Source organism: Hyalella azteca, unplaced genomic scaffold, assembly GCF_000764305.2.
Source record: "Hyalella azteca isolate HAZT.00-mixed unplaced genomic scaffold, Hazt_2.0.2 contig9352, whole genome shotgun sequence".
Lineage (NCBI taxonomy): Eukaryota > Metazoa > Arthropoda > Malacostraca > Amphipoda > Hyalellidae > Hyalella > Hyalella azteca.
Genome location: NW_025939426.1, coordinates 95,744 through 121,518, shown reverse-complemented (window position 1 = coordinate 121,518; position 25,775 = coordinate 95,744). Strand labels below are relative to the sequence as shown.

Here is a 25,775-nt window from a genome sequence, read left to right as displayed (position 1 = left end):
GATATAAAAAAGTGTTGGCATCCGTGCTTATAAAGATGATAACTGCAATAAGAATTCAAATGTCTGCGCTCGTATTGTCCCGGTGTCCGAACATATTTCAACAGACTGAGCCACAATTCTTGTCTGAAGTAAGTGATCCTCGTCTAAATTACCATTATAATTACTGATTGGAAAGTGAGAATAAATTTCAGATATTTATTCCCAGATATATGAGGTCAAGACTGTTTTGTGATCACTTATGTTGTATATAATATCTAAATCTTTGAGTAATTTTACTTAAATCATAAATTTCTAAGCATTTGCATTTGAATTCGCTTGAAATATCTAGTTTAATCTCATGTATTGGATTTATCCATGAAATAAAATCAGATGTAAGAGTTAGCTAGAAATTTATTATCTAGTTTTCATACCTGGCTATTTTACTTCACTCACCGGTATATATATCTTCAGACACAACTACTTTGCAATGGGTTAGGTTTTCCCCATAAGTTTTCAGAGAACGAAAGTTTTTTTCACGCTCAACTCAAAAGCAAAGTGATGCTATCATCATCAGGGTATTTGAATTTAACCCAACAGTGAATACTTGGTGCCTCATTTATTGTTATTAAATTTCATTTTGCAGTTCCAATTCACTGTCTTAACTTTTGAGTACAAATTCTGCGGAGGAGTTTGTAGTGAAAGTTAGAACTCAAATTATTGTCCGAGAAAATATGCATGGATATGCTTTGTTTCAATCGATTTTTAATTAAGTTTCAGCGTGCAATTTTTTGCCGTGAATTGAACCTTGTGGGGTTTTCGTCGTTCAGCGCAAACAATACGATTGCCCAATGCGAATAAATTAACCAGAACAATAACCTCAAATTAGGCTCCAGGAATCGCTCAAGATCTTGTCATGGAGCTCTCGGTTCAGATGGAGTTCTTCCCAATACTCTTATTTTTATTTATTTGGTATATAAATTCCTCCACATGATATTTGGCGCGTGATTGGACAATGGAATTATGTTTAAACATCCGAAATTATTGACTAAATTGATTTAGATTTTGAAATTGATTTTGGGATAATATTCTGGTATTATTTGGATAATATTCTAGATTGATTTTGGGATAATATTTTGAATGAAAAATATTTGTGCCGTGGTAAGTGGTTATTGAAATATCAAAGGCAACAAGCATCAATCATTGAACAAGTGAAAGCATACAAGCGTAAAGCATAATTTTTAACCCCAAAAATGAGGCAACACCAGCAAAACTGAAAAAAATATAACTCAGTACTCTCTGCATTGAGTGACAGAGAGCGCATTTTCTCGTCGACGAAAACGTGAAGTCACGGACGGACAGACAGACGGACGGTCGGACAGACAGACGGACAGACAGACGGACGGACGGACATGTCGAGCACAATGACGCTCTTTTTCCATGAATGAGAAAATGCGCTTAAAATTGTACTGGGAATTTTAATGCGACTATGGGAGGGCACGCGGTGCTAAGGGCGTGACGCCCGCAGGTGCCACGCAACTTACGGAAGGCATATAAGAGCGAAAGTGAGTGCCTCTGCCACCTCACTCGGCCCCGTGACTCCGGCTGAAGAGGACCGTGCGCCAGGCCCTGCCGTGCTAAGATCCGTGGCAGTGAGGGTACTGAGTTGGTATGCGGGCTTGATCTTACGAAGCTGTTGACAAATTTACTTTATATAGTGACTTGAGATTGATAATTAATTGAGTGAGAAAAAGGTTTCGTTAACTGTGAATATCGAGGAGTGAATTAATAAATCGATATCACATTGGACGGCATCGTATTATGACTTAAACGTTGCTTTTTTCACTGTGTTTTTATGGCTTAAATGGATAAGAATAAACCACATTATTTATAAAAGCTACCAAGCCACATGCCATTCTCAACATTGGGCTGCGTTCAGTGTTGGACCTCACGTTTCTTTATGAACAAGCTCCAATATTAAAATTATTGTTCAATTACAGTACTTAATTACACTTACTGTATAATTTAGTACTCACTTGTACGTGTTCTGTGGGGAATTTAACAACAGATATCATGGCATAACTTGGGTTCATTTGCGATTCATACCTTTTTGTTGAAAAAGCACAATTGTGCTTTCAACTAAATCTTGTTGATCCTCTTATGTTAAATTTGTTTATTCGATGATGTATACCTAGTTTTTTAGTTGCATCTGCATGCTACAAACGAAATAAATGGCATCAAAACCATAGAAAAATTACCAAATTAGCTTAAAAATAATCAATCTTGCTACTTCTCAATCAATTGCCCTCAAATAACCAATGAAAATCTGATCCGTTGCAAAAAAGTCAGAATGTTCCTAGTATATAAAAACATTTTCGTCCTGGCAATTTTTTCTTTGCTGCTCAACTCTCTTACCTAAAAGTTTAATACATGTTCAATATTTTCGAACGCTAAGCACATTACGATTACCTACAGATACAAAAAAAAAACATTAAACTAAAGGCGATTTAACTTACCGTTGTTGATTTTCAATGCAAATCAGTCGAATCAGTCGAATTTTTTTTTTTTTTTTTTTTTGACGCAAGATTCTGGATTGAAAAATTCATTTGAACACTACCAGCGAAATAAAGTTGAGAAAGGCATGCCATTCTCTACCAAAATTTTGTTATTAAATGCATGAAAAAATACAACCATTAATCAAATTATTCACTAATCACAATTGCGACTGTTATAAAGCAGTATCCGCACTCAAAAGGTAATTTCAGTGGCCAATTCAAGCTTCTGGAAAAATTCAAGGCAATTCGCAAATATTAACATTATTCTAATTTATTTAAATATCCTTCATGACTAGTAAAATAATAATTAATACTACGTTAAAACTAAAAATATTTATTCGAATTTCTGAACCTAGTTAAATATTTTTGATGTACTATTAAATGAGCTTCAATGTTGACTCTCGATTGTAACTAATTTCTTGTCGAAAGTTTTTCGTTCTTAAACCATTCTATGTATCATCTTGAGAATTCGAACCATTTATGTAAGCAGGTCTATATGCTTGTATGAAATTGTTTTAAAAGAAGGTCTAACCGGAGTTCTAGTAACCGGGCGACTCGAAAAATTAAGCGGTTATTCCGTTTTTTCCAAGTATGGTACGTTTCTCATACGTTAACTTGACAAAAAAACGGTAAATAGTTATATTTCACGGGGCGGCTGGTCACTAGAACGCCAGATAGTCCATTTTTAGCGCATTTTCTCATTTATAAAAAAACGCACTATTGTGCTCGCCATGTCCGTCTGTCCGTCCGTCTGTCTGTCCGTCCGTGATTTCACGTTTTCGTCGACGAGAAAATGCGCTCTCTGTCACTCACTGCAGTAAGTACCGAGTTATATTTTTTCACCGTTATTTCGACCAATGTTGAAAGAATCCGAGAAAGAATAAAATTCCACTCCATTTTAGCGTATCTGACCACTCAACATCTATAAGGAGTTATAACTTGCTTGCAAATTAATAAAATATAATTATAATATTTACAGACAATAATTAATGATATAGTTAATGTTCATTAGCAAATCATATTACCGGCTTATGGCAGTGCAATGAATAAGTTCCTTTGAGGACAGAGTCATCTTGCGGGACCTATAGTCCAACGCGTCGCCGCTTTTCATTTCTGTAAAATTTTTAGGTTTTCGACGATGTGATTTTCATCTAACAAAGCAAGCATTTAAGAAAGTTCAATAAAAACTCATCTTTAATTGTTATAAATTAACTGACCCCTCACTAAATTCATTTTGCAAATAGAATCGCTATTTCTGTTTCGACGATGTAATTTTCATCTAACAAAGCAAGCATTAAAGAAAGTTCAATAACAACTCATCATTAATTGTTATAAAATATAGATTAAGTGCCTCCTCACTAAATTCATTTTGCAAATAGAATTACTATTTCTGTATAATCCAGTTAGCAAGCGATATTAGGGAAACAAGCAGCATTGATTATTTATAATGCGCTACTGACTGCATGCATGGACTGCAGAAGCAGCTAGCTGGTGTGTATAGGAAAAGAAAACCTTGTTGGTCTGTAAAGTTTTTTGGCCTATTTGGCAGATCCCTCTCTATTGAGGCCTATAGATATATTGACGAAGTGGCGCTTGCCGTTTGTTTAAGTTCGCTCTTGAAGTAGTAATACGAAATATTTATCAGGAGCTCTCGACACAGCGACGTTCAACACGCGATGAATATCATTATAATTTGGAAGATTCGAGACGAATGCTATTCAGTTAAACTTCAGCTTCATTTTTTCTGGACGCATTAATAATCATTATTTCATGCCAGTTCCAATCTAGAATTCATTATATTCGTGCCAAAATTCTCGTGATAGTCTGATATGCCCTCCTGGTAAAATTCAAATTTATAAGTTCGGATACTATAGCATTTTTGGGTATGTTTTACCGAGCGCCAACAATGCTGTGATAAAACATAGTGAAAGTTAAACATAATAATAGAGGCATTGTTGAACTATCATTTACAGCACTTCTCGGTTCAGTATCTTGTTGTAATTCTTTAACGAGCACACGTCACGACACTGATCATTAGGTTCAATGATAAACATATCGCCACTAAGCACAACTTCGTATCCAATGAACTCCTATACAATTTAATGATAACCCCAAGCTTTGAAGCGCAATCCTTATAAACGAAACGTTGTCATCACAGTATTTTATCAACGCGGTTCCTGCAAATGTGAGCGAACGGATGTTGCTTTAGCAAACACTTCCTTATTTATCTTCATATGTTGTATCGTATCCATGTTATGAAATTAACACAAGTTATCTGTGAAATGTAGCGAGCTGCGTAAACTATACCTATGTCGTCTGACACGTGTCGTATCGTATTGTTATAGCTTGTGTCGTTGGATATGGATCTTTAATAGATAAAGAATGACCTTTTGATGTAATATTGAACAGCCGCGTAACCTGGCATTGCTGCACTCACCAATTTTTTGCTAGCCCTGATTTCGCTGATGCATTGTTTGGGCATCATTCATCATACTGGAAATGGCATATTTTGCTGCAAGAAATATCGAGAGATATCGGTATATTATTCAAATTCAATGCGTATAATTTAAACAGAGATAAAAACTTTAAGATTATTATCCTCTGAATGTGGAGATTTTTTTTTAAACTTCAAGCTAAGTCATTCCAGTTAGGAGATTAGCGACTGGCGACCTGAAAGTTCGCTCAAATAAATAGCGCGGTAACATTTCACCGAATCATTGCACTTTATTTTGCTTATTCATTCCCACACTTTCAAAGTGCAATTGCCTTATAAAAATTTCGGCTGCGCCAAACGTAAGAGCTTTTGCGGACCAGTACAAAGGGAAAGGCTCTCATTAATGCCTTCAAGAGGTACTTGCTTCAACCCAAGCCTCTTTGATGAAAAATATTCGAAACTAGAGCTTCAATATGGCATAAAGAATATTATTGAGAATGACATATTTATCACTTTTCCTTCGCTTGAGATTAAAGATGAGGGTGATTTTATTGTACCAGTGACGGAACTTATGCAACCAAAAAGCAGTTCATGGATTATAACTGAATCTGAACTGGTATTGCTTTTAAATCAAGAATAAATTGTGGTCCAACTCGTTGAAGAATAGCGAGTTGCATTGCTTTGATAAAGCCACTCGAACTGAAAAAATATGAAAATGTTAAAAATCTCATCGAAATGTTGTTGGCGTCACCAAATAAAAAGTATTTTCTCAATTAATGCATTTAAGATTGCGTAGAGCGGCTGCGAGAGGCTTTTTTATTGGTGTTTTGATGTCTTTAATTGAAGGAAGAACAGAAGGCGCTTCTTCTTACCTCACCTTCGGTTGGGAGGAGTCAACCGTGACCTTTGCTCGTAACGAGACTCACCTTAGACACCTGAGGGAACCACAGCATCCATCCGTGCCCTCACTCTTGCTACATTCTGATTAATTTCGCTAATGAGTGTGCCATTTCTCGCAACCTCCTTGCCTGCCAAATGAGTTGGCGCCTCCAATTGTACGACCGTTTTCTTTTGCTGACGTTTTGATGCCTATATAGCGAGCGGCACAGTCTTTGGGAACTACAGAAATCATTCAATAAAATTTTAAGTACCTATATAATTAGTCCGTCCAAATTGTGACTTCCCAGCAATTTAAAGCAAATAAGCGCCAAAAATCTTCAATGAAAATAGCATTAATATGCTGAGCGTTTTCTTTGTTTTTAAGTCGGATACCTTAATATTCTTAATAAAGATCGAGGTAAAAATAAATAAAACGCTTAGCATTGATGTTGCTAACCGATCAACTTATTTTCCGTTTCAGTTAACACGATGCACGGGATTTCTGTGCTCTATCTCGCCATCCTCTTCTTCTTGGCAGAGGTGAGTAGATCAAAGATGTAGAATTGTAGATTATACATCTGTAGGTAGATGATGTTGTAGATTGATCATCATGTAGGTAGATTGATGTTGTAGATCAGCATGTGTTGTAGATTGATCATCATGTTGATTGATGTTGTGATCATCATGTAGGTAGATTGATGTTGTAGAATGATGGGTAGATGAATGGTGAGCATATTAATGCAGAACCGTGAGTAGATGAATAGTGAGTAGAAAGGCATTAATTCTTACGGCCCATCAGTCTTTTATGTAATCTGTCATTATCCCAAGAGTGTTGTGTGAATATAGTTATGCAGGACCAAGAAATTTTTATTACTAGAATTTCAAAGAAACAACAGGTGCCTCTCATGGGATCTGAAGTCATGAAAGTTCACGTAAAGAACTCGGTGATATTTATGATGTCTCTTTAATTAGAAAAAACACATTGCAAAACAAAATTTGCCTGGCTTAAAAAATTTTATGATGGCTTTTGTTTTACTAAGGACAAATTGCAAATCTGGCAATGCAAAATTTATTCTTTATTATTTTAAATAAATAAATAATAATTTCAACTACATCCGTAACCTGAGGAATGTTAACGAAAATCATGATTAATCAGAACATTCAGAAACATATTTATAAAAAATATAACTCAGTACTCACTGCAGTGAGTGACAGAGAGTGCATTTTCTCGTCGACGAAAAGATGAGGTCACGGACGGACGGACAGACAGACAGACGGACATGGCGAGCACAGTAGTGCATTTTTTCCATAAATGAGAAAATGCGCTAAAAATATTATTCTTAAAATTATCTATTCTTAACGCAGCCAAAGAATGATCAGAACTTTCACGCCTTGCAATACAAAAAGTAATTCCAGTAATATTTCACAAAAATCGAATACAGCTACCTTTTTCATGAGCATTGCAGACGTTACTACTGCCTTCAAAAAAGATGGTCAAGGCACTACGAACGACAATGAACGACTTTTTAATAATTAATATGTTCAGGTTCAAATGCCTATATATTAACCATTTAAACAAAACTATTTTCGACCAGTATCACATTCTTGCTGGGCGCAGCCTGACGTTCCTACACCTTGTTCAAGCAAATAGCATCGAGATGCTACACTCAATTACCGCAAGACTCTAAGCAACTACACGAGAGAATGATTGAGTGAACTAGCGAAAAAGCGTCTAGCTTCTTACAGCCTGTAATCATCATTGACATCTGCCAAGATGGCTCAAGCGACCTTCACACAGCTCGTTCTCTTTGCCATCTTCTTCGAGTTTCGCCTTCTGCTTCCATGAGAAGCTCCACTATTTGACTCGGCGCCTGACCCCGCGGCTGCAATAATTACTGTCGTCATTCGACGTTTTGTAGCTCAGTAAACAAGAGCTTCCAATGTCACGGTGTCACAGTTAATCTGTTACTAATCTATGATGAGTTAGCTTTTGGGCTGCAACGCGTTCAGACCGAGACATAGCAATTAATATGATCCTAATGTATGACGACTCGTGTCGCAAAGCGTACTGGCAATGGCATCACGGTTAATCTGAAACTAATCTCTGCAGGGTTATCTCTGAAACTGCAATCTTTACTCGCTAATTGCAATGAATTTTAACCGAAGAAATTTTTTAGACTTTACACAGATTTACTCAAAGTACCGCAAATTAAGATATTATGCTTAAATAGAAAAATATTGCAAACTCTTAGGCAGCCTTTTTTATAAATATGAAAGTGGCTTTTCAATCGCTTTTTAAATACATTACTAAATTTAATTCACGAGAACTGATTACTTAGTTACCTTTGGATTAGTACCACGATTCTAAAAGCAGCTTAAACAACATCACTATTATAATTATCCTTCAAAGGCTCCGACTGAACAGCTTGCGTGTAAATAGAGTAATACTTGCAATCACGATTTAATTAGTGTTAATACGTGATGATTTAGCTCGTAGAAAATGTTTGCAAAAAAAAGTTTATCTGGTGAATTGAACAATGATCGAAACATTTTTGAGCGTGTTTCGAACCAAAAAGTGCGCTTAAACCATTTTTATCGAAAGCATTAAAAACACAACTTCAGTGCCAACGCCTTGGCCTTAACAGCCTTGAATATCGCGTGCCGATTCCGATTTGACCGAATTAAATTTTTCCCAAGGGCTCAACTGAATTTTTTAACCTTTTGTAAAGGTTATGTTGCTCACAAGCAGACCATATGAGTTAATGTTCACTGAAGCGTTTATAAGGTTACCGCCTCAAAAATGTACAGGCTGGTGAGAGATAGCTTATCCTGACCTAATATCCCTGAATTTTTCCTAATATCCCTGAATTTTTTATCCTTTCAGGGTCAGTGCTCGAAGTTAGACGGCCATCATCACCATCATGGCCATCACGACCATCATCACGACCATCATAACGACCATTCCACTAATGATAAAAACCACCGGGATTTCGTCTTGAATGAGGTTAGTTGAGTTTATATTGGATAAGGCGTTCAACGACCATCGTAATGAGGTGGAAAACGTGATCTAGAACTTATAGAATAATGTTAGGAAAACGAAAACGCTTAGTTATCAAAAAGAAAGACAGCTCATGCCTTCAAGAATATCAGTGCGCAGTTGACATGGCGAATCCTTTGTCAAAAGATACATACATTAACCGACGACAATGCAAATCGTTCAAAGACCTGCGTCTGATGTAAGAGATACCGTCAGGACGCATAGATTCGAATTGCAGCTTGAAATAAATAATAGTTTTACGAACATTCATATGAAAAAAAATGATATTCGTGGTCAATAGAAATCAAATTAGTGCAAAAGGTCTTTGAAAGTATTTATTTGTAAATAGACCGTATAACAGTTACAATATTACGATATTATGAATGTTGTAATATTAAAAATAAACATAATAAAACAAACTTTAACTTGTATATTTTATTATGTTTATAAACATGATAAAGCATAATAATAGTCTACTAAAAATTGTTATATAATAAAATTATTGTTTCAAATAAGAATGCCAAAACAATACAGTATTATATACCAGCAAAATATAATATATTATAATCTTGAGAGGATATATAGATTAACATGATGACAATTAATTAGGTTAAACATTCGAATAAGCAACTAATTAAGCATCTAAAGAAGACATTCGGATAAATTGAAACTGACAGTATTTCTCTTTAATTGGCCCGGGCTTTTAGGTAAAATTACATCCAAGTTATAAATTATTATTACAAACATTGACACTCGTTGCTCTCTCTGACAGGATATCTTCGCACGAGCCCTGGCAGCAGAAGTGCAAAATGGATTGTTTTCACCTCTTCCAGAAAGAACAAGCAACCAACGCTTCACAACAGAACCACCCAGCAGCAGAGGGTCCACCAAGTTCAGAATGCCAACAACGTTGTTTTCCAATTCCAGTCCAGTGACACAAAGAACCACTCCGATCAATAGTCAGAAGACTACTTCAAGTGACTCACGAAGAACGTCTCATGTGTCTCAGAAAACAACGCAAGCTTTCCAAAAAAGCGTGCTTCGAGTTGAAAATAACCAAGAAATTCTCACTCCAATCACGTCACTGGCATCGCCAGCACACACGCAGAAGAGCGGAAATTCTTTGAGGAATGCGAAAAATGCGATTAAACAGAATACATTCCCTGCAGAAACAACTACCGAAATCAACGATCCAACAGGATTTGCTCCAAGAGCTCCTCCTAAAACTGCTAAGCAGTTCGATCCTTTCTCCCCAAACGCAAATGCTGCAAAGCAACAGCTGGCAAAGTTTCAAATCAGACCTAAAAATCCCGCTCCTGACACTTCAGGATTTGCTCCAAGAACACCACCTCCACATGCAAAGAAGTTCAACCCAGTACCAGCGAAAAAGTCAGGGTTTGAATTCAAAAAGTCGCAATCATCGCCTTCAGTTGCCAAAGAAATAAAAGGATTTGTCCCTGTATCTCCTCCGCCTACGGCTCCTCAGTTTAATCCTGTACCGGGAACATCCAATACGGCAGTCTTTAATCTCTTCACGACTGTGGGCTTCAAAACGAACGAATTTACGACTTTTGCGCCTTTTGACCTCACTGATCCGTCCTATGACACCGATTATGAGTCAAACTTCGACAGTACCGCAGATTATGACTACACCGATCAAAACAGTGTAGGTAAAGCTTTATTAGACACACGTAGTTCTTTTTCAGCAACCACAGCCAACTCAGTTTTGGAAACCGAAGATTACCCAACAAATTTGGATTTAAATGTCGGTGTTCCTTTACCTACAGCCAACGTGGGTCTGGACAACAACCGTGTTAACACACAGAGTCAGATTAATGTTCTTGGGGCTCTCAGTTCCTCAGGAAACATTTTGAATTCTCCCAAGTATAATATAAATCACGAAAATCATGTTCCCGATGACACTCATTCCACTCGTCATGTTTCAACGTCCTCTCGAGTCGAGCAAACGACAGTACCTGCATTCGACACCACGAGTCGTCCGATCAGCTCTGCCCAACGGACAAACAGAGTGAACAATTCTGGTACTGCTGTCAGTGGTCCTTCGGCCCCAGCGGCCTCGCAAGGTCTTAACGGCAGATCCTCTATCACAGAACAGCTCACTCAGTTTGCTCGAGGAAGCAACACTGTTGTTCAAACGAACCCACCAGCGTCCGATGTAAGCTTACCAATCGAAGGGAGAGCAAACTTCGAAATAGGGGTGCCACTCCCGGCCATTTCTGACACCGGTATTGCACTGCAGCAGTTGGACAACAGGCTACTTCCATCCAGGAATGACTTGGCCGTAGGCAGACAGCTTGGGCCACAAGCGGTGAGTAGTCTGGCATGCTATAATAAAAAATTTTCGCCATTCATTCTGTAATATTTCACAAAAAAGCATCTTTAACACTAGAATATGTTTTACCAAGTCTTGTTCTAAATGCTTGTCCCACTAGTGCGAGACTACAGGTTAGATTTACTAAATACTAACAACATTATTATTACATTATCTCATGTTAGGAATACTAGCAAATATTCTTCACGTGTAGAAATTTTTTAGATTTTTTTAGAGATAAAAGACCAGCATTAGGAATCATTCAACCAATCATCGCTCAAAAAACTCTGATCAAACCATTCCTGGATAAGCTTTGGTCATGAGGGTAGCCGTGATCGAGCTGCACACTCTCGAGACAGACAACCGTGACAGGCGAGCAATCTGCTCCCGAGCATCCATGTAATTTTTTCATGAGTCATCACTTTATTTCGAGAGGTGGCAGGAGCTGATCCATCTTATAGAGAAAGTTCCTATAGTCAATTACTTTGAACTAAATGATGGGTGCAGCTACAGCAGCAGTGAGAAGGGTTTATTCTAATATTAATCCTTTCGGGCATTGAAGTATATTATTGCGATTTTAATATTTATAATCGCAAAGCTAGTTTGCTGCATACTTGACGGAAATTTGAAAAAATAGGTGTGCCAATCTGTTAAGAATCAAATCAGAAAAATATTTATTATCAGTTAGGTTCAATTTCAAATGTATCATTGATATTTATTCTTTTCAATACCTATGTAAAGAATATATATATTGGATGACATTACTTGTAGACGAAACTATTGACCTAGAGTGTGTTAATTTTGAATAGATGCGTTATAGTTCCAAATAATCAATTTATGATCAAAGTCAATAACCTATAGTTCTTTTGGAGGCATTTTCATTTTAATTAGCATTATTCAATTTCCTTTTCCGAGAGTTCTTTCGCGACGGTGAGTCCTAATTGACCATTTTATTCAGGGTCAAAGTGAACCCCAAAAAATTGTATGCACAAATATTTTCATAGCATAGCTCGTCATTCTCCCGAAGCACAGGATACTTTAGAATCGCATTGCCGTGTATTAAGAAATACTTTTGCATCGCATTGCAAGAAATCTTCTTGCATTCCCATGTTAACAGCCGCCAATGCATGTGCTTCTTAGGTTAGGAACAATGCGAGTGCTCAATGGTTGACCTCAGTTTGCCAGTGTACTCACTCAAACGACCGAGAGTGAGCCATTTCTACTGCATACCAAAGCTGAACAGTTCCTTCTTGTTATGCAACTGGCGTTCCCACGCTGAGCTCCAGATATCGCTAACCATACTTCCTTCCGCTGCCACTTGCTGGCACTGCCTCCACGTGGCATCAGCAACCGCAATGCCTTCCGCTGCCACTTGCTGGCACTGCACCCACGTGGCATCGGCAACCATACTGCCTTCCGCTGCCACTTGCACGTGGTTGCTGATGCCACTGAGTACACGTGGCATCAGCAACCGTACTGCCTTCCGCTGCCACACGCTTGCACTGCGTCCACGTGGCATCGGCAGCCGTACTGCCTTCCGCTGCCACTTGGCACTGCGTCCACGTGGCATCGGCAACCGTACTGCCTTCCGCTGCCACTTGTTGGCACTGCGTCCACGTGGCATCAGCAACCGTACTGCCTTCCGCTGCCACTTGGCACTGCGTCCCCGTGGCATCAGCAACCGTACTGCCTGCCGCTGTCACTTGTTGGTACTGCGTACACGTGGCATCAGCAACCGTACTGCCTTCCGCTGCCACACGCTTGCACTGCGTCCACGTGGCATCGGCAACCGCACTGCCTTCCGATGCCACTCGATGGCAATGCTTCTGGCATCGGCCACCGTACTGCCAGCCGCTGCCACACTATGGCAATGTGTGTGGCATCGTCTACCGTACTGCCTGCCACTGCCACTTGGTGGCACTGCGTGTAGCGACGTCAGAAAAGTACAAAAATGTGCATCAAATGCCATCAGCTGCTAGGTTTTACATGAATTAAATCAGTTTAATTAGACGTTAGGACTGCCTTGGACCATGATAAAAATCTCGCTTGTCACACATTTGGACAAGTAGCACATTGAAATCGACTAGTGTTCAGTTGAAATGATTCATATTTGACCAATCGATCTTACAGTTAGGAAGTAAGTTATGAAATAAAATCCGAGACATTTCATTCTATGAAAACATAAAACTGGTAAAGATATATAAAAAGTCTCATATAGAAACAAATCCCATTGCAAACTCGCACAAGTGCCAATGAATGAAGAAAATAATTCAAACAGTTTTCAAACGTCCCTCATTTTTTCAAAACTCCCTAAAACCCAATATAAACCTCACCTAAAATTATCCGTGCAGAAACTGTGCCTTTCTATAACAGTTTCATTTTTAGCCAACCTCGACCCACAGCTTTCCTACGTGGCATGAAGGCTGGTATCTTACCTACACAATTACTACACGACCTCTCATCTCGAGCCCTGATCTTTACGCTTGCCCTTGTTTTGAGCAGGAAAGTTTATCTGTTCTTTTTTAGGACTGTTGCTAAGCTTGAATAAATTGATGCTTTATGCCCGCCGCAGCGCACGATACTGATCGCCTCGCAGTAACCATAGACTTGTGCATGCGCGATTCGTGCAACGCATTAATATGCTTCAAGAAAGCGGGTAATTATGGCATAAACGTTAAATCAAAAATTTATTTCATTCTGTCGTTTGCACGTGGCGCTGTTGAGCTTTTTACATTTGCCGATGTACGGAGGTGAATATTTTTTGAGGCTTAATGCTAAAAACCTCATTGATTTACAATTTTTTTTAAACAAGATATTGTGTTGTCAATAAGTAGTTCATACTCAGGTTTTGCCACATTAGTCATGAAATTAAAGGAATCGTTTTATGAAATCAATTACGATTAAGAATTAACTATGAAGATACGAAAATTCGCAAAAAAATGTCCGCGTTATATAAATACATTATATCCTTATTTTAAAAGTAAAACTGTTCTAGCGCTAAAATAAGACTTTCGAAATTGACGAATCAAATACGCTTCCAATTCCCTTAAGTAATAAGTTTCCTAGAACGACCATAGAATAACCTCGTATCCAATTACCTCTGACTTCGTCGGGAGCGAGCAGACGACATGCAATCTATTGATCTAGGCGGCACAGCTTTAGAATCAAAATATTAGTATGTTTTTTTTCAAAACCGAAAGCTCTATTCAAGCGGAAATTGTCGGTAATTTATAATTTAATATAATTTATTTTGCACCTCGTGACTGGATAAGGAATATCATAGCGTTTCAGCCACGGCATCTGCATGGTAAGCTGGGATCACTACTTGCAGCTCGTCGAAGTTCCCCAGTCGAGGTGCGCCCGCTGTACCGCTTCGTGGGAAAATAATCTCTTTGTTCATTCTTATTAGCAACGCTCGCCTGTTTTCAGAGAGAGCGCTTGACTATTTCCAAGATGGATATTTAGCCGCATAAAAGTTGTTGCTTCATGCGCGGTGCCCCACTCGATAACATGCATGCACAGAACCAGTAAACCAACTCAAGCAACATCATCATCGGGAAGCTCATAGTTATTTTCACCAACGAAAGTAAAATTCGATGTGGAAAGTCTGCGTTGGGCAAGTATGACGCCGCAGTGCTTTGATGCAGCCTTACCTGACCTGGCACATTATGGGGTGAGGTCCAAGGGAATCGTGAGATGCCCTGTGGCCCTTCCAATATAGCTGGACCACCGTATCGAGAGCTCGCTGTATGAGAAAAAGAAAGTGCAGCACCGCTCCGTGACTCCGCATAGCAAGACACAGTTTGGACAGGCGTGATCCTTATCTTTTTTACGGCTATCAACGAGCAAGCCTTTCATCTGGAGCTGGAGCAATTGCTTTCGGAGCGAATCAATTATGAATAATTTTAAACGGAATCAATAAGAGTCTCCTAATCATTTTATAATGTGCTTAAATTGTTCCAAATTTTTTTCAGTATTTGCAATTATTTTTTAATAAAATATTTAAATCTTAATGTGCAAAATTTTCGCAGCTCTGATTGGCTATTCTTCATAAACTTATTTATAAGCTGTTTTGTTAAAAGTTGTTAGTGAAAGAAAGTAAATTCCAGAACGAGCGTTGTCAGGGAGGACGCTCTTCCTATAGGACAGATTACACAAGCTGAACGGCGTCGCAGGCTATAACATTCCACCCGGTGCGTCAGAGACATGAAAGTCTTGCCGATCCTGCTCGCTCGGGAGTTTATTGGCTATGGTCACGGAGACGAGCGAAAGATTAGAATAACAATAGTAAATTTAAATTTCAGATGTACCTGAAAATTGTGAATACTTACTCGGTCTTAAAAATGTTTCATTGACTTAATGAGTGAATACTCATTGCAGGTCTACTTATTTCTCTTTTTCACGAACAAGGTAACAGATGTGTTCATCTCTCAAACACAATTTAGAACATTTATTTCCAGCAACGAATTACATTTAGTCCCATAGCCAAATGCATACTCATTCACTTACAAATTTATGAACATCTATTTTTCTTCTTTGTGATGAAAGTGTCAACTAAAATGTGTGTGTTTTTTTTTTGTTCGTTCGGTTGACAAATTTTGTTTACTGAATCTCGCATTATGAAGAGGAACTTAACATCATTGCGATCTTCATCCGCGATCTTTATTCAATGCGGTCTTCATTGCAATCTTCATTCAATGAAGATCATTGCGATCTTCATCCGAAGAATCGAATTACAAAATCTTTCCCATGCTCGCAAAATCAGAAGCGTCTCTATAGTATAATTATGCAGGCATTACCATGAACACATCCAGCTCCTCTGCTAAGTACACAGTGAAGCAAAGGTTTCCCTCTCACCGTACAGGGATAGACGTCAAACAATCGTGGGTGCGAGCGGTCAAAGGTTCGCTATGCGGCCGGCTGTGAATTAGCATTAGAAAGCCCCGTGGCTTGTACCCCTGTTGACTGATGAACGACACGAGCTGACAAACGCGCGTGCGTGACTTACAAATGCGTGACTTCAGCCGTTATAGCGCGAAAAAATTATCAATGTTGTGCTTGAAGATGTTTTGCGTCAATTAGTATCGATCTGATAGAAGTTCTCATTAATTACATGTGACCATGCAGTTTTTAGTATATGAACATGTTTTATGCATGTTGAATCTAAGAAAGAGTTAAACTGATGTTTTACGTTTACCAAAACGCGTGGCTAGTGATGGTGCTGGTTGTGCACTGGCTCCTAAGAATGGCACATTCCAAAATATTGCATCTGCAAGTGGCACAAAAATATTTATTTTCATTAACCAACGCTTCATTCATTGACACACATAAATTGTACAATGTCCCGTGACTGGTTCAAGATAGCCAGCACGCTTCGGTTCAGGAGCGTAAAAACTTTTTTATTGGCATTCACATGATTTTATTGTACATTTAATTTTATATGATCAATAATAAAAAAGATTCTATCAAATGATAAGACCAATTTTACGGGGTTACGGTCGAATGTTGTTTACTTAAAATCATAGACAAAACTAGCATTTGAACTCTGCCGTTTGTTACGTTGAGCAATAAAAACTCACCATGTCCAGTTAAGTGCGTCTGCAGTCATAGAAACTTTTCATAACATATCGTTTTATATTAATGAACAAAAGAGGACGCAATCGAACGACACCGTCACGAAGAAAGCTTCCTGATGATACCAATTGGTGGACTTTCTCCCGAGTGCGCAGCATCAGCTGTAAGCGCGGTCGAGCGGTAGTTGATTACTCATTTTTATTTTTGTGCCAATACATTCCATTGCGTTTCAGAGAAAAAAAAATAAATCATCGATCCAAGTCAGTTTTAAAAGAATGGTGTGCGTCAGAATTTACTTTCAAAATATTTTTCTAAATTTTAAAATCCCATGAAAATGTAATCAAAAGTTCACCAATGATAAATAATTCGAAGTTATACTTATAACAGGCAATCATCTAATATCTATCGATCTAAAAGCTCATTCTCTTAAATTTCTTACCTAACCTGCGTACGCAATCCACAATAGAATTGGTAGCTTCCGTTTGTGGATATTTTTTGCAGTTAATCTATAGAAGAGGCACCAAAGTTGGCCTCCAATGCTCAATGGCTCCGCCGATCTAAGTCATATTATTGTTAAGCAACTGCTGTTGCAATGTTCGCACTAGAAATACATCCAATCTCCTACCAAACTTCAGCATTTTAGATTTACGGTCAACTCGATAGATCTCAACAATTCGCCGACAGTTGCATGCACATGGCGAATTTATTTATGAAAATTACTACCTAGTTTCATATTGCTGTGCTGATTGCAAATATCTGCTCCTGAATTGCAAACTTCACGTAGTGAAAATTCGGCAAATAGACTGTAAATTACTACAACTCATATTTCTCTTCAAGCTTTTCGGCGCATGACCATCACTTTCAGGAAACCTAATCGTCGATGCCTACGCCCTACAGTGCTTGATTTCTATACCAAACCAGTAAAATCCAGCTGCAAAATCCACTTTCGTAAAATTATCAACTATGCAGACGATCCATGAAATTTCCGTTCCCGCCCCTGTTATTGAGTAGGAAAATATGTACAAGGAACTCCCCGATAGGAACTCCTTGTAGATTAAGTTGAGATCTCACGACGCGTGATAATTACTGTGCTAGAAATTGAAATAAAATTGTCCCTGTCGCAGGGTCATGAGGTTCACTAACGTGAAATGGAAGCCTTCTTAGGACCTGTTCCAAGAATGAAAGCGAAAGCGAACAATCAGGACCTGACATCGCCAAGCATCAGCATGCTTTCAGAAGGACCTTTCGATTGAAAGGTTCTTCTCTCGGCATATTCACTTGCATGCATCCTTGTTTACATACAACATTTCAGGAATCAACTTATCGTTAAAGTACCCGTGCAGTAAAATAGACAGGGTACCTGCGCCAGGCATCTCACTCAGTGCACAGAACTGAGGTTTGTTTTCACCAACATTTCTCTGACTCATGAAAATTGTCCTTCCTAATATTAGTTTCTGCCCCATTCATTTGTTTCCGTGTGAATAGCTAAGGATCATTTGTTGAACAACATGACACTTTTGGGAGATAATTTTTTACCACCGAGCACTGGAAGTCCAAGGGCGTCAAATTTTTGAATAATCAGTACTGAGGGCCAAATAAAATACTTTCAAACTTGATTTGTTATTGAGTTTTCTGAAAATTGTGATGATATTTTTAATGAGGAAAATATTTGTACGTTTTGTAAAAATATTTGAAAAAATACAAGTCTTCCAAAAATGTTTGGAAGACTTGTCCATTCTATAACAGCATATATAAACTACTAGCATGAGTCAACTAAATTACTACTCATAACTTATACCGAGCAATAAAATCATTGCCGAGTCATGCCCATTTTTAGACTAGACTTCAAATAAGTTGAAAAACCTATTCCGTACCAGCTGCGGTACTCGGGCCCTCAGACCGTGAATTCGAACCAAATTTTCCGTGCATCAGTATCATTCGAAAAAAATATTCTTACATGATATCAACAATATCAACATGAAAGTATATATACGTGAAATTAGAGCTTACGATAGCCGCAAAACTCGTGTTAGGGGCAAGCATTTCTGAACAACTAAAGCGTGACTACAGAGCGCAAGCAGCATCTCGCGTGAGCCTCGTGGGTGTCATGGCAGATGCCTCGGGCTGCTGCCAAGGAAGACGGAGCTCTGAGAGGAAACCGTTCTCCAATTAAACATGTGTCGAAACATCGCTGCCGTAACATTCTTCCACTTCGACTTCGGCAATTGCTGTGCACAGTCAGCGGCTCGAAACCCTTCCGACCAAAGACCTTTGACGCTAATTCGTAAATAATACGTTACCGATATAAATAACTCACTATTATTACAACTTCACACACAATAGGAGACGACAAAAGCAGTCGGTTCGGCGTCTGTGAATGCGATGCCGTTGGCGCAGTGAATGTATGGCCTATGGTGCATCTTACGTCAACATTGACTCTGTGCGTTTTCGCTCACGCCAAACGTTGCTACGTTCCAGATTCTTTTTTTGTATGCATTCACTCCATCTCGATAAATCTAAACCACTGATGATAGTAACGTTTCAATATCGCTGAAAGCAAAGTTGTTCGTACGCTACCTTTTTTTCATTTTCTAGCTCAAAAATTACTAAGCCTAAAATTTTCATTTAGAGCGAGCTATCAAAAAGTAGTTAATGCATCTTAAATAATAAAAAAAACTTTCAAGTGTGACAGTACGCCACCGATAGTTGGGACGAGTATCAGCAGCCATTCAAGGATCGCACGTCTCTGTGTCACGTGGAATGATCCCGACCTTCATTGCTGCAAAATTGGCATCCCGCATCTCTGCGGCGCTTATAATAACGATTGCATGGCTTAGTACTGATGGGTACGGAGAATGCCCGTCCATATGTTACAAATATATATATAAATGTTGTTCAGCATAAAGAAATTCTTTTTCTAATGACCAGCCCTAAAAATCTTTACTACTGGCGAGGATGCTACTTGATGTGTGTGGAATTAAAGAGGCGAAGATGACATCATCGCCTATCTTAATGGAAAGGTGTAAAGATCATTGAAAGAGAAGGGAGCCCAATTTCTGCCTCTAATTAGTCGGCTGCTAAACGATTTAGATAAAAATTATTGGGGTGAGGATAAACTAAAATTAGTTCAGGAACCGATGGTGGCTTGTAGCTGGATGCAAGACACCAGAGGCTTGGTGCACACCAGTGCAATTGTATTTATCACTTCGTTCTACAAACAGGATTGATAGTGGAATACTAGACAACTATGAAATACAAATTAAAAGTTTTTATAGTTTTCAATGGGTATAGTGTGGTAATTTTTTCAGTCACGGTACTGTCAAAGTTACCAAAAAATATCAATTTTTTTTTCATTAGAACTAAAAATTCAGAATTTATTTCATTTAGCTTAAATGGTTGCAGTACACTCACACTGTTAGAAAAATCACCGTTAAACGGTATTACCGGCATTTCAGTGACCGGTTGGCACGTAAAATGAAAGCACCGTGATGCTGTTTTTATTGCAATTTAACACTAAAAACCCGTACAAAATCTGACAAAAACGGAAAACAGTTTATTTTTACGAAGCGGCCGGTCACTATAACGCCAGTGAGACTATTTTTTTCACGTTTTTTTCGAACAGTGTATAAACCCTGCCTTATATGCTCATTTTTTGCACGAAAAGAATCATAAGGTGGATCCTAATTTGATGGCATTTCAAGTCAAATGCAGTATAAAAAGTTTTCTTCAATACAAAAAATAACGAAAGAATAAGTAAAAAATCATGTGTTACTGTTTTCAAATACGAACTAAAAACATGTGGGAACCTCGAGTAATGGCTGCAAAGAAGATACGGTACGACAACTTGCTCGCTCACCCTAAGTGATGAATTGTCCCGTCAACTGGAATTCGTGACTAAATAAATAATGAGACTGGGACATTATTCAGGTGAGAAGATCAAAGTTTAAAACGAAACTCAACATATTTTTCGCTGCATCAGCTTGTTGTCGTGACATAATAATTCTTCCCCCACAACCTTATTCAAAAGAGAAGGTCCAAATATTAAATCATCTGCGTGCTTGACTGCTTGCTGGGAACTCTGTTCTCATGACAGTTTTTCATCGTAAGAGTTGAGGAACTTAAAATAAAAACTCAAAGAGGTTGAAACTTGGATGGTGAAAACTGCAATATAAGGAATCGAGTGTGAAAAATTACAAGCGATTAAATCTCGACGATAACGAATTTTAAAACACAGACCCAACTCAAACTTTACTAAAAAAAAGTCACAACTACATCGATGCAGCACGCTCTCTGCCTCATAAATGAATCATTAATGTGTCACATGCATGAAGTTTTCGATATACAAGTAACTGATTAAAATTTCTTTATCTAGCTGTTGTCAATCAAAAAACGAGAATCACCCTGTTAACGTGTTCAATCTCATATGATTCTACGCTCACTCATTAGATTATCAATCAATCACTCTTTCCTTTTTCATGCAAGCAAAGGTATTAGAAAAATATATATGAATTAAAAACTATATACATATTTTCCCCGTTTAATGCTCTCGAATTAATCGCAGCTGCTTGATTGATTGTCCGGCGTACCACATGAGACCTGAAGAAAGTATGGCGTTCCATAGTCCCATTATCCCTATCCTCCAACGAGGGACTCGTGATGGGCTTCCTCAATATGGCGACGATGTTGTTAACGTAGCACCGAGCATCCGATGACGATAGATCTCTTCATCCGAAAAGGATTTGGTGCGGTGAAAGTATACGATGACCTTAGCACTTCTTGCCGAGGCAGTTGAAGCAACGATGCTACTTAGGCCGGGAGGACCTCTCGAGATGCCGTTGAGGGAACAGTCACTTAGACCAACTTGGACTGGAATAAGGCATGACAGACACTAAACGATTTCATGAAATGCAAGGGTATGCCCAAACTATGCCAATTAAGTCTAATTCGGTGCACTTTATAAAGTTTGTAAACCATTTACTGCAAGAAAATGGTGTGAAGGTAGATCTGTTGCTGTGTCTGCATTTTCAGGTTTAGCATTGGCTGAATTCATGTGGGCCTAAATTTAAGTATAAGCCTTCATTAGATAAGTCTACGAGGATTATGGGTGTAAAATAAGCTTTCCTTGGACCGCCAGCTGTATCACATCGAATTTTGAATAGGGTTTGCCCGACCCCTTATATAACTGAATTATTCGCTGAGCCCTGAAGTTTGTTAATAGTGGCCATTATCGATCGATGCGCTTGACGTAATTGTCACTTAAAATAGTTCGGATTTACACTTATTCAATTTGTTCAGTCAGTCTGTTGATGTATTTAGGCTCATGCCAGGATTCAAAGGTGCTCATGGGGGATAAAACGGAAAATAGATTGTTATTCATTTGTTGTGAAAGCAGATGGACACCAGTTAGAATTTCAAGCTTAATTTGAATTATTTTCTCGAATACTCGGAATGATTTGAACAAAGATGCTGGCTCTGCCCAGCCAGCATCATTCGTTCCATAACTCACAACTGCCGCCCAAATGAAAGCATTGAGCAGAGTTTCTTCAAGTGCGGCGTCATAAATCGCACGTGTCTATTTTGATTACTACAATCTACTCAATTTATGCATCCCATCACAATTTATTATTCATTAGTCACTTCAGCACCGCACGCGATCGCGCTTTCCATCCGCAATTCAAAGTGCAAGTCATGCTTCGTCGGAATGCTGCTATACCATTCAACTTGCTAAACCTATATTTAAATAATAATTTATCCTTTTCAAAATGATGCAAATACATTCTATTGAAAAATACAGGTTTTTTCGTTGTTACTCTCCAAGCTTCATATATAATCCCCATTGAATTATTTAAATTAAAATTCACCTCTCTTGTAATATCATTTGAAAACCATCCTTTTTTGTCATTTTTGAAACATTCTTTACCAACTAATGCATTTCGTTATTTTTTCTCCTACAGGGATTCAATCCCTTCGACGGAGAATATCCTGAGTACGCATCCGTTCCTGCGACGTCCTTCCGTTGCGAAAACCAGCGCTACAGCGGATACTTCGCAGATCCTGAGACACAGTGCCAAGTGTTCCACATTTGCCTCAACTCGCGGAACCTTGGATCCTTCTTGTGTCCTAACGGAACTTTGTTCCACCAGCAGTTCTTCGTGTGTGACTGGTGGTACAACGTGCGATGCGAAGAAGCTGTCTCAAGCTACGACCTCAACAGCCTCATCGGGGACCAAGATAATCCGGAAGCTGGAGGGATTTTCGGAACCCAACTCAGGAATGTCGATAACACGAGGAGGCGAACTCTAGACGATGTCGATGAAGACGATTACGATAGAGATACTGACGACGATCTGGCTCTCTTGAATAACGATACGCATGAGAATGAATAACCGAGCGTAGCAATTAGATCTAGTTGAGGCTTTAGCTAATATTTTTAAGTGTGGTGGATTCATAATCAATTCATGTGAATTACAGTAGCCGCAATCACATGTGACCATTATTGCAATTGCTTTTTGATTGTGAATTTATTTCTTCATTTACAAAATTTTAAATAATGTTCCTAGTGCATCCATTTCCATTATAATATTTGAACACCGTGACTCACCCTCTCAAGCCGATCTATTGTTAATGATTAAGAATTGCAACTCTCTTGCGTTGGATATGACCTAAACACCTAAGCCTAACAATGTTAAATTTCAATTCAATTCAATTACGGGAAATTCGCACACTTCATACAAATTTTATTTCATGCATAAAAATTATGCATTATAGTTTCTGGCATCAAATATATAGGGAGTGCATTAACTTTTGGAGAGTATCTGACCAATAAGTTTGTATTTTATATGGAATTGAATTGGGGTGCGTGCTGACTGCCGATCAAAACTTTAGACCGGTCAGTCACACTGCATGAAAAATGTTAACTGGCGAAAAAAATAAAAGTTCACGTTGCACACTTAAAAAAGTTCAATTAATAGGTATATATTCATGTTCATGAATCTCACTCAGCCAGAGATCGCACAGGTGACTTCAATCGTCAGCAACAATCTCTGTAATTCTATCCCCCAATGCAAAAAATTAATTTCATTTGAAAGTCACATAAAGAACAGGATGTGGCGGCCTTCAGCTTCATAATAAGGCAGACTGTAAATTAAGTTCAGTTTCGATGCCCGAGTCCCGACCGATTACGCTGCGGCATAACAGGCGTGGGGAGAGACGCTCTTCATTTCGATGCGTCACGCATGCAACGGCTACACAAAAAATGCTTTTTATAACCAAATTTTCATTTTTTTGTATATTTCGACCTCAGATTTTATATTGTGACAAAAAATCGTGGATTTTTAATACCAAATTTTAATTTTTTCGTATATTGCGACCACCCATTTTATATTGAGATTTTTGAACTAATCTGATTCGATTACTTTCAATTGACTGGAAGCTTGCATTGATCAATATATATCCATATCTACTGCATTTTTGTGATATATTTACAGGGATATTTTCACTCGAACGTCATTCCTATTGCGGCTTTCTATGTCTATTTTATCACTATAAGCAAAGAGAAAGAGCTTCTGAGGAACTTTTACGTTCGTTGCTTGTCGATTGTCTTAATAACACGAGTAGAACACGTACGCCTCAAGAGGAGGGTAACATTTATTTTCATTAAAACTTTCTAAAATATTGTGAGCAATAATTTAAACTCATCATTACTTCTTTAGATTACTTTTCTTAGAGGGATTTCCAGCACCATGTTCAAATACGAAACGTATTCGGTTCAATAAAAGATTTTTCGAATTAAAACGCGGCATAAATTAGTACCCGGGCCTATCCGTGCTACAACATTTCTTTGATAATTCGATTGGTGCTAAAATGCCGATAGCTGAGATATTAAAGAGTTCCCGTGAAAACCCACCGAATAAACAAAACATCATTTAGAATGTTTAAAAATCGTTTTCTTCCGACCATCGTTGAACAAAATACAAACGTCCTTGACTGAACTTTGCAACATAACTAAATCTTATTTATGATTTTTAACGTCAGCAGATATATTTTCGAAATGCCTCGTACGCTGTAGCTACTGAGTTCACAGCATTTTGGACTATAAATAGAGCTTTATATATCATATGCCTTGACGTGTTTGTAAATACCGAAATATAGCTTTTGTGACAACTCTGCCTTTTTATTTGTCTCCCATATTTTCGAAATAAATCAAGAAGCAGGTTTATGAACCGTAGTAAGATCCTATGTACTAATTTAATTATTATTCATGGTACATTTGTATTTCATCTCTAAGCGGATTTGAAAGGCAGGTAGTTGGTGTAATTACGATGTATAACTAAAAATCGAGCCTAAATCTTACCAATAAAAATGCCCCAAGCCTTTGGACTCGAAATTCGAGGATCCCAATTGTTTCAGGATCTATAGTAATTGAATGTGATTAATAAATTTGATTAAATTTGGCTTAGAATGAAATAAACCAATCAACGATATCATTAATATTAATTAATTAATTATATCATTATCATTTATATTAATTTTTTAATATTTATTTCATCTATCAGTTTCTCGATAACGGCAGTGTCTGTAGATAGCCAAAAACCTATTGTAAATAAGTCCGTCAATGTCACTCGAATGAAGCATCCTTCAGTATATGCTGAATAAATATGAAAATAGCACTAGAGACATTTTTTACTAAATTGAGTTGTTTGGTACATCCGCCACGAGTGCTCAGGCTGCTTTGCAATTCAAGGTTATTGAACACATCGGGTTGCGGGTTGTAATTCGTTTGCATATCAATGCCAAATATATTCAGGTACATTTTTTATTGACATAATATTGACAAGATTCTTATCGATAATCTTACTGAACGCGTATTTCATTTGTTTATGAAAGAAAAATAAAGTAGTTTCTTGAAAATTATCAGAAAGAGAATTTGCACACAAATTAGAATTCCACCCGGTTTATCGTTCGAATATTTGACTCTTCTTGATATGA

At 38.1% G+C, this 25,775-nt stretch overlaps 1 protein-coding gene across 1 annotated transcript; it reads left to right on the top strand.

The window, feature by feature from the left end:
• Nucleotides 1-1,603: 1,603 nt before the first annotated feature.
• On the top strand, nucleotides 1,604-24,950 carry LOC108676293. Its single transcript, XM_018164354.2, has 5 exons — nucleotides 1,604-1,634; nucleotides 6,326-6,384; nucleotides 8,729-8,848; nucleotides 9,654-11,210; nucleotides 22,742-24,950. Exons 2-5 carry the CDS (start codon nucleotides 6,334-6,336, stop codon nucleotides 23,171-23,173), a joined length of 2,160 nt encoding a protein of 719 aa, XP_018019843.1. The 5' UTR covers nucleotides 1,604-1,634; nucleotides 6,326-6,333; the 3' UTR covers nucleotides 23,174-24,950.
• The last annotated feature ends 825 nt before the right edge of the window (nucleotides 24,951-25,775 follow it).

What these genes read in the sequence shown, in the direction of transcription:
- LOC108676293 (XM_018164354.2), top strand. Translation starts at nt 6,334, where the DNA reads ATGCACGGGATTTCTGTGCTCTATCTCGCCATCCTCTTCTTCTTGGCA. An exon ending in TCCTCTTCTTCTTGGCAGAG is followed by an intron (nt 6,385 to 8,728) that starts GTGAGTAGATCA and finishes TTATCCTTTCAG; the next exon opens with GGTCAGTGCTCGAAGTTAGA. An exon ending in GACAGCTTGGGCCACAAGCG is followed by an intron (nt 11,211 to 22,741) that starts GTGAGTAGTCTG and finishes TTTCTCCTACAG; the next exon opens with GGATTCAATCCCTTCGACGG.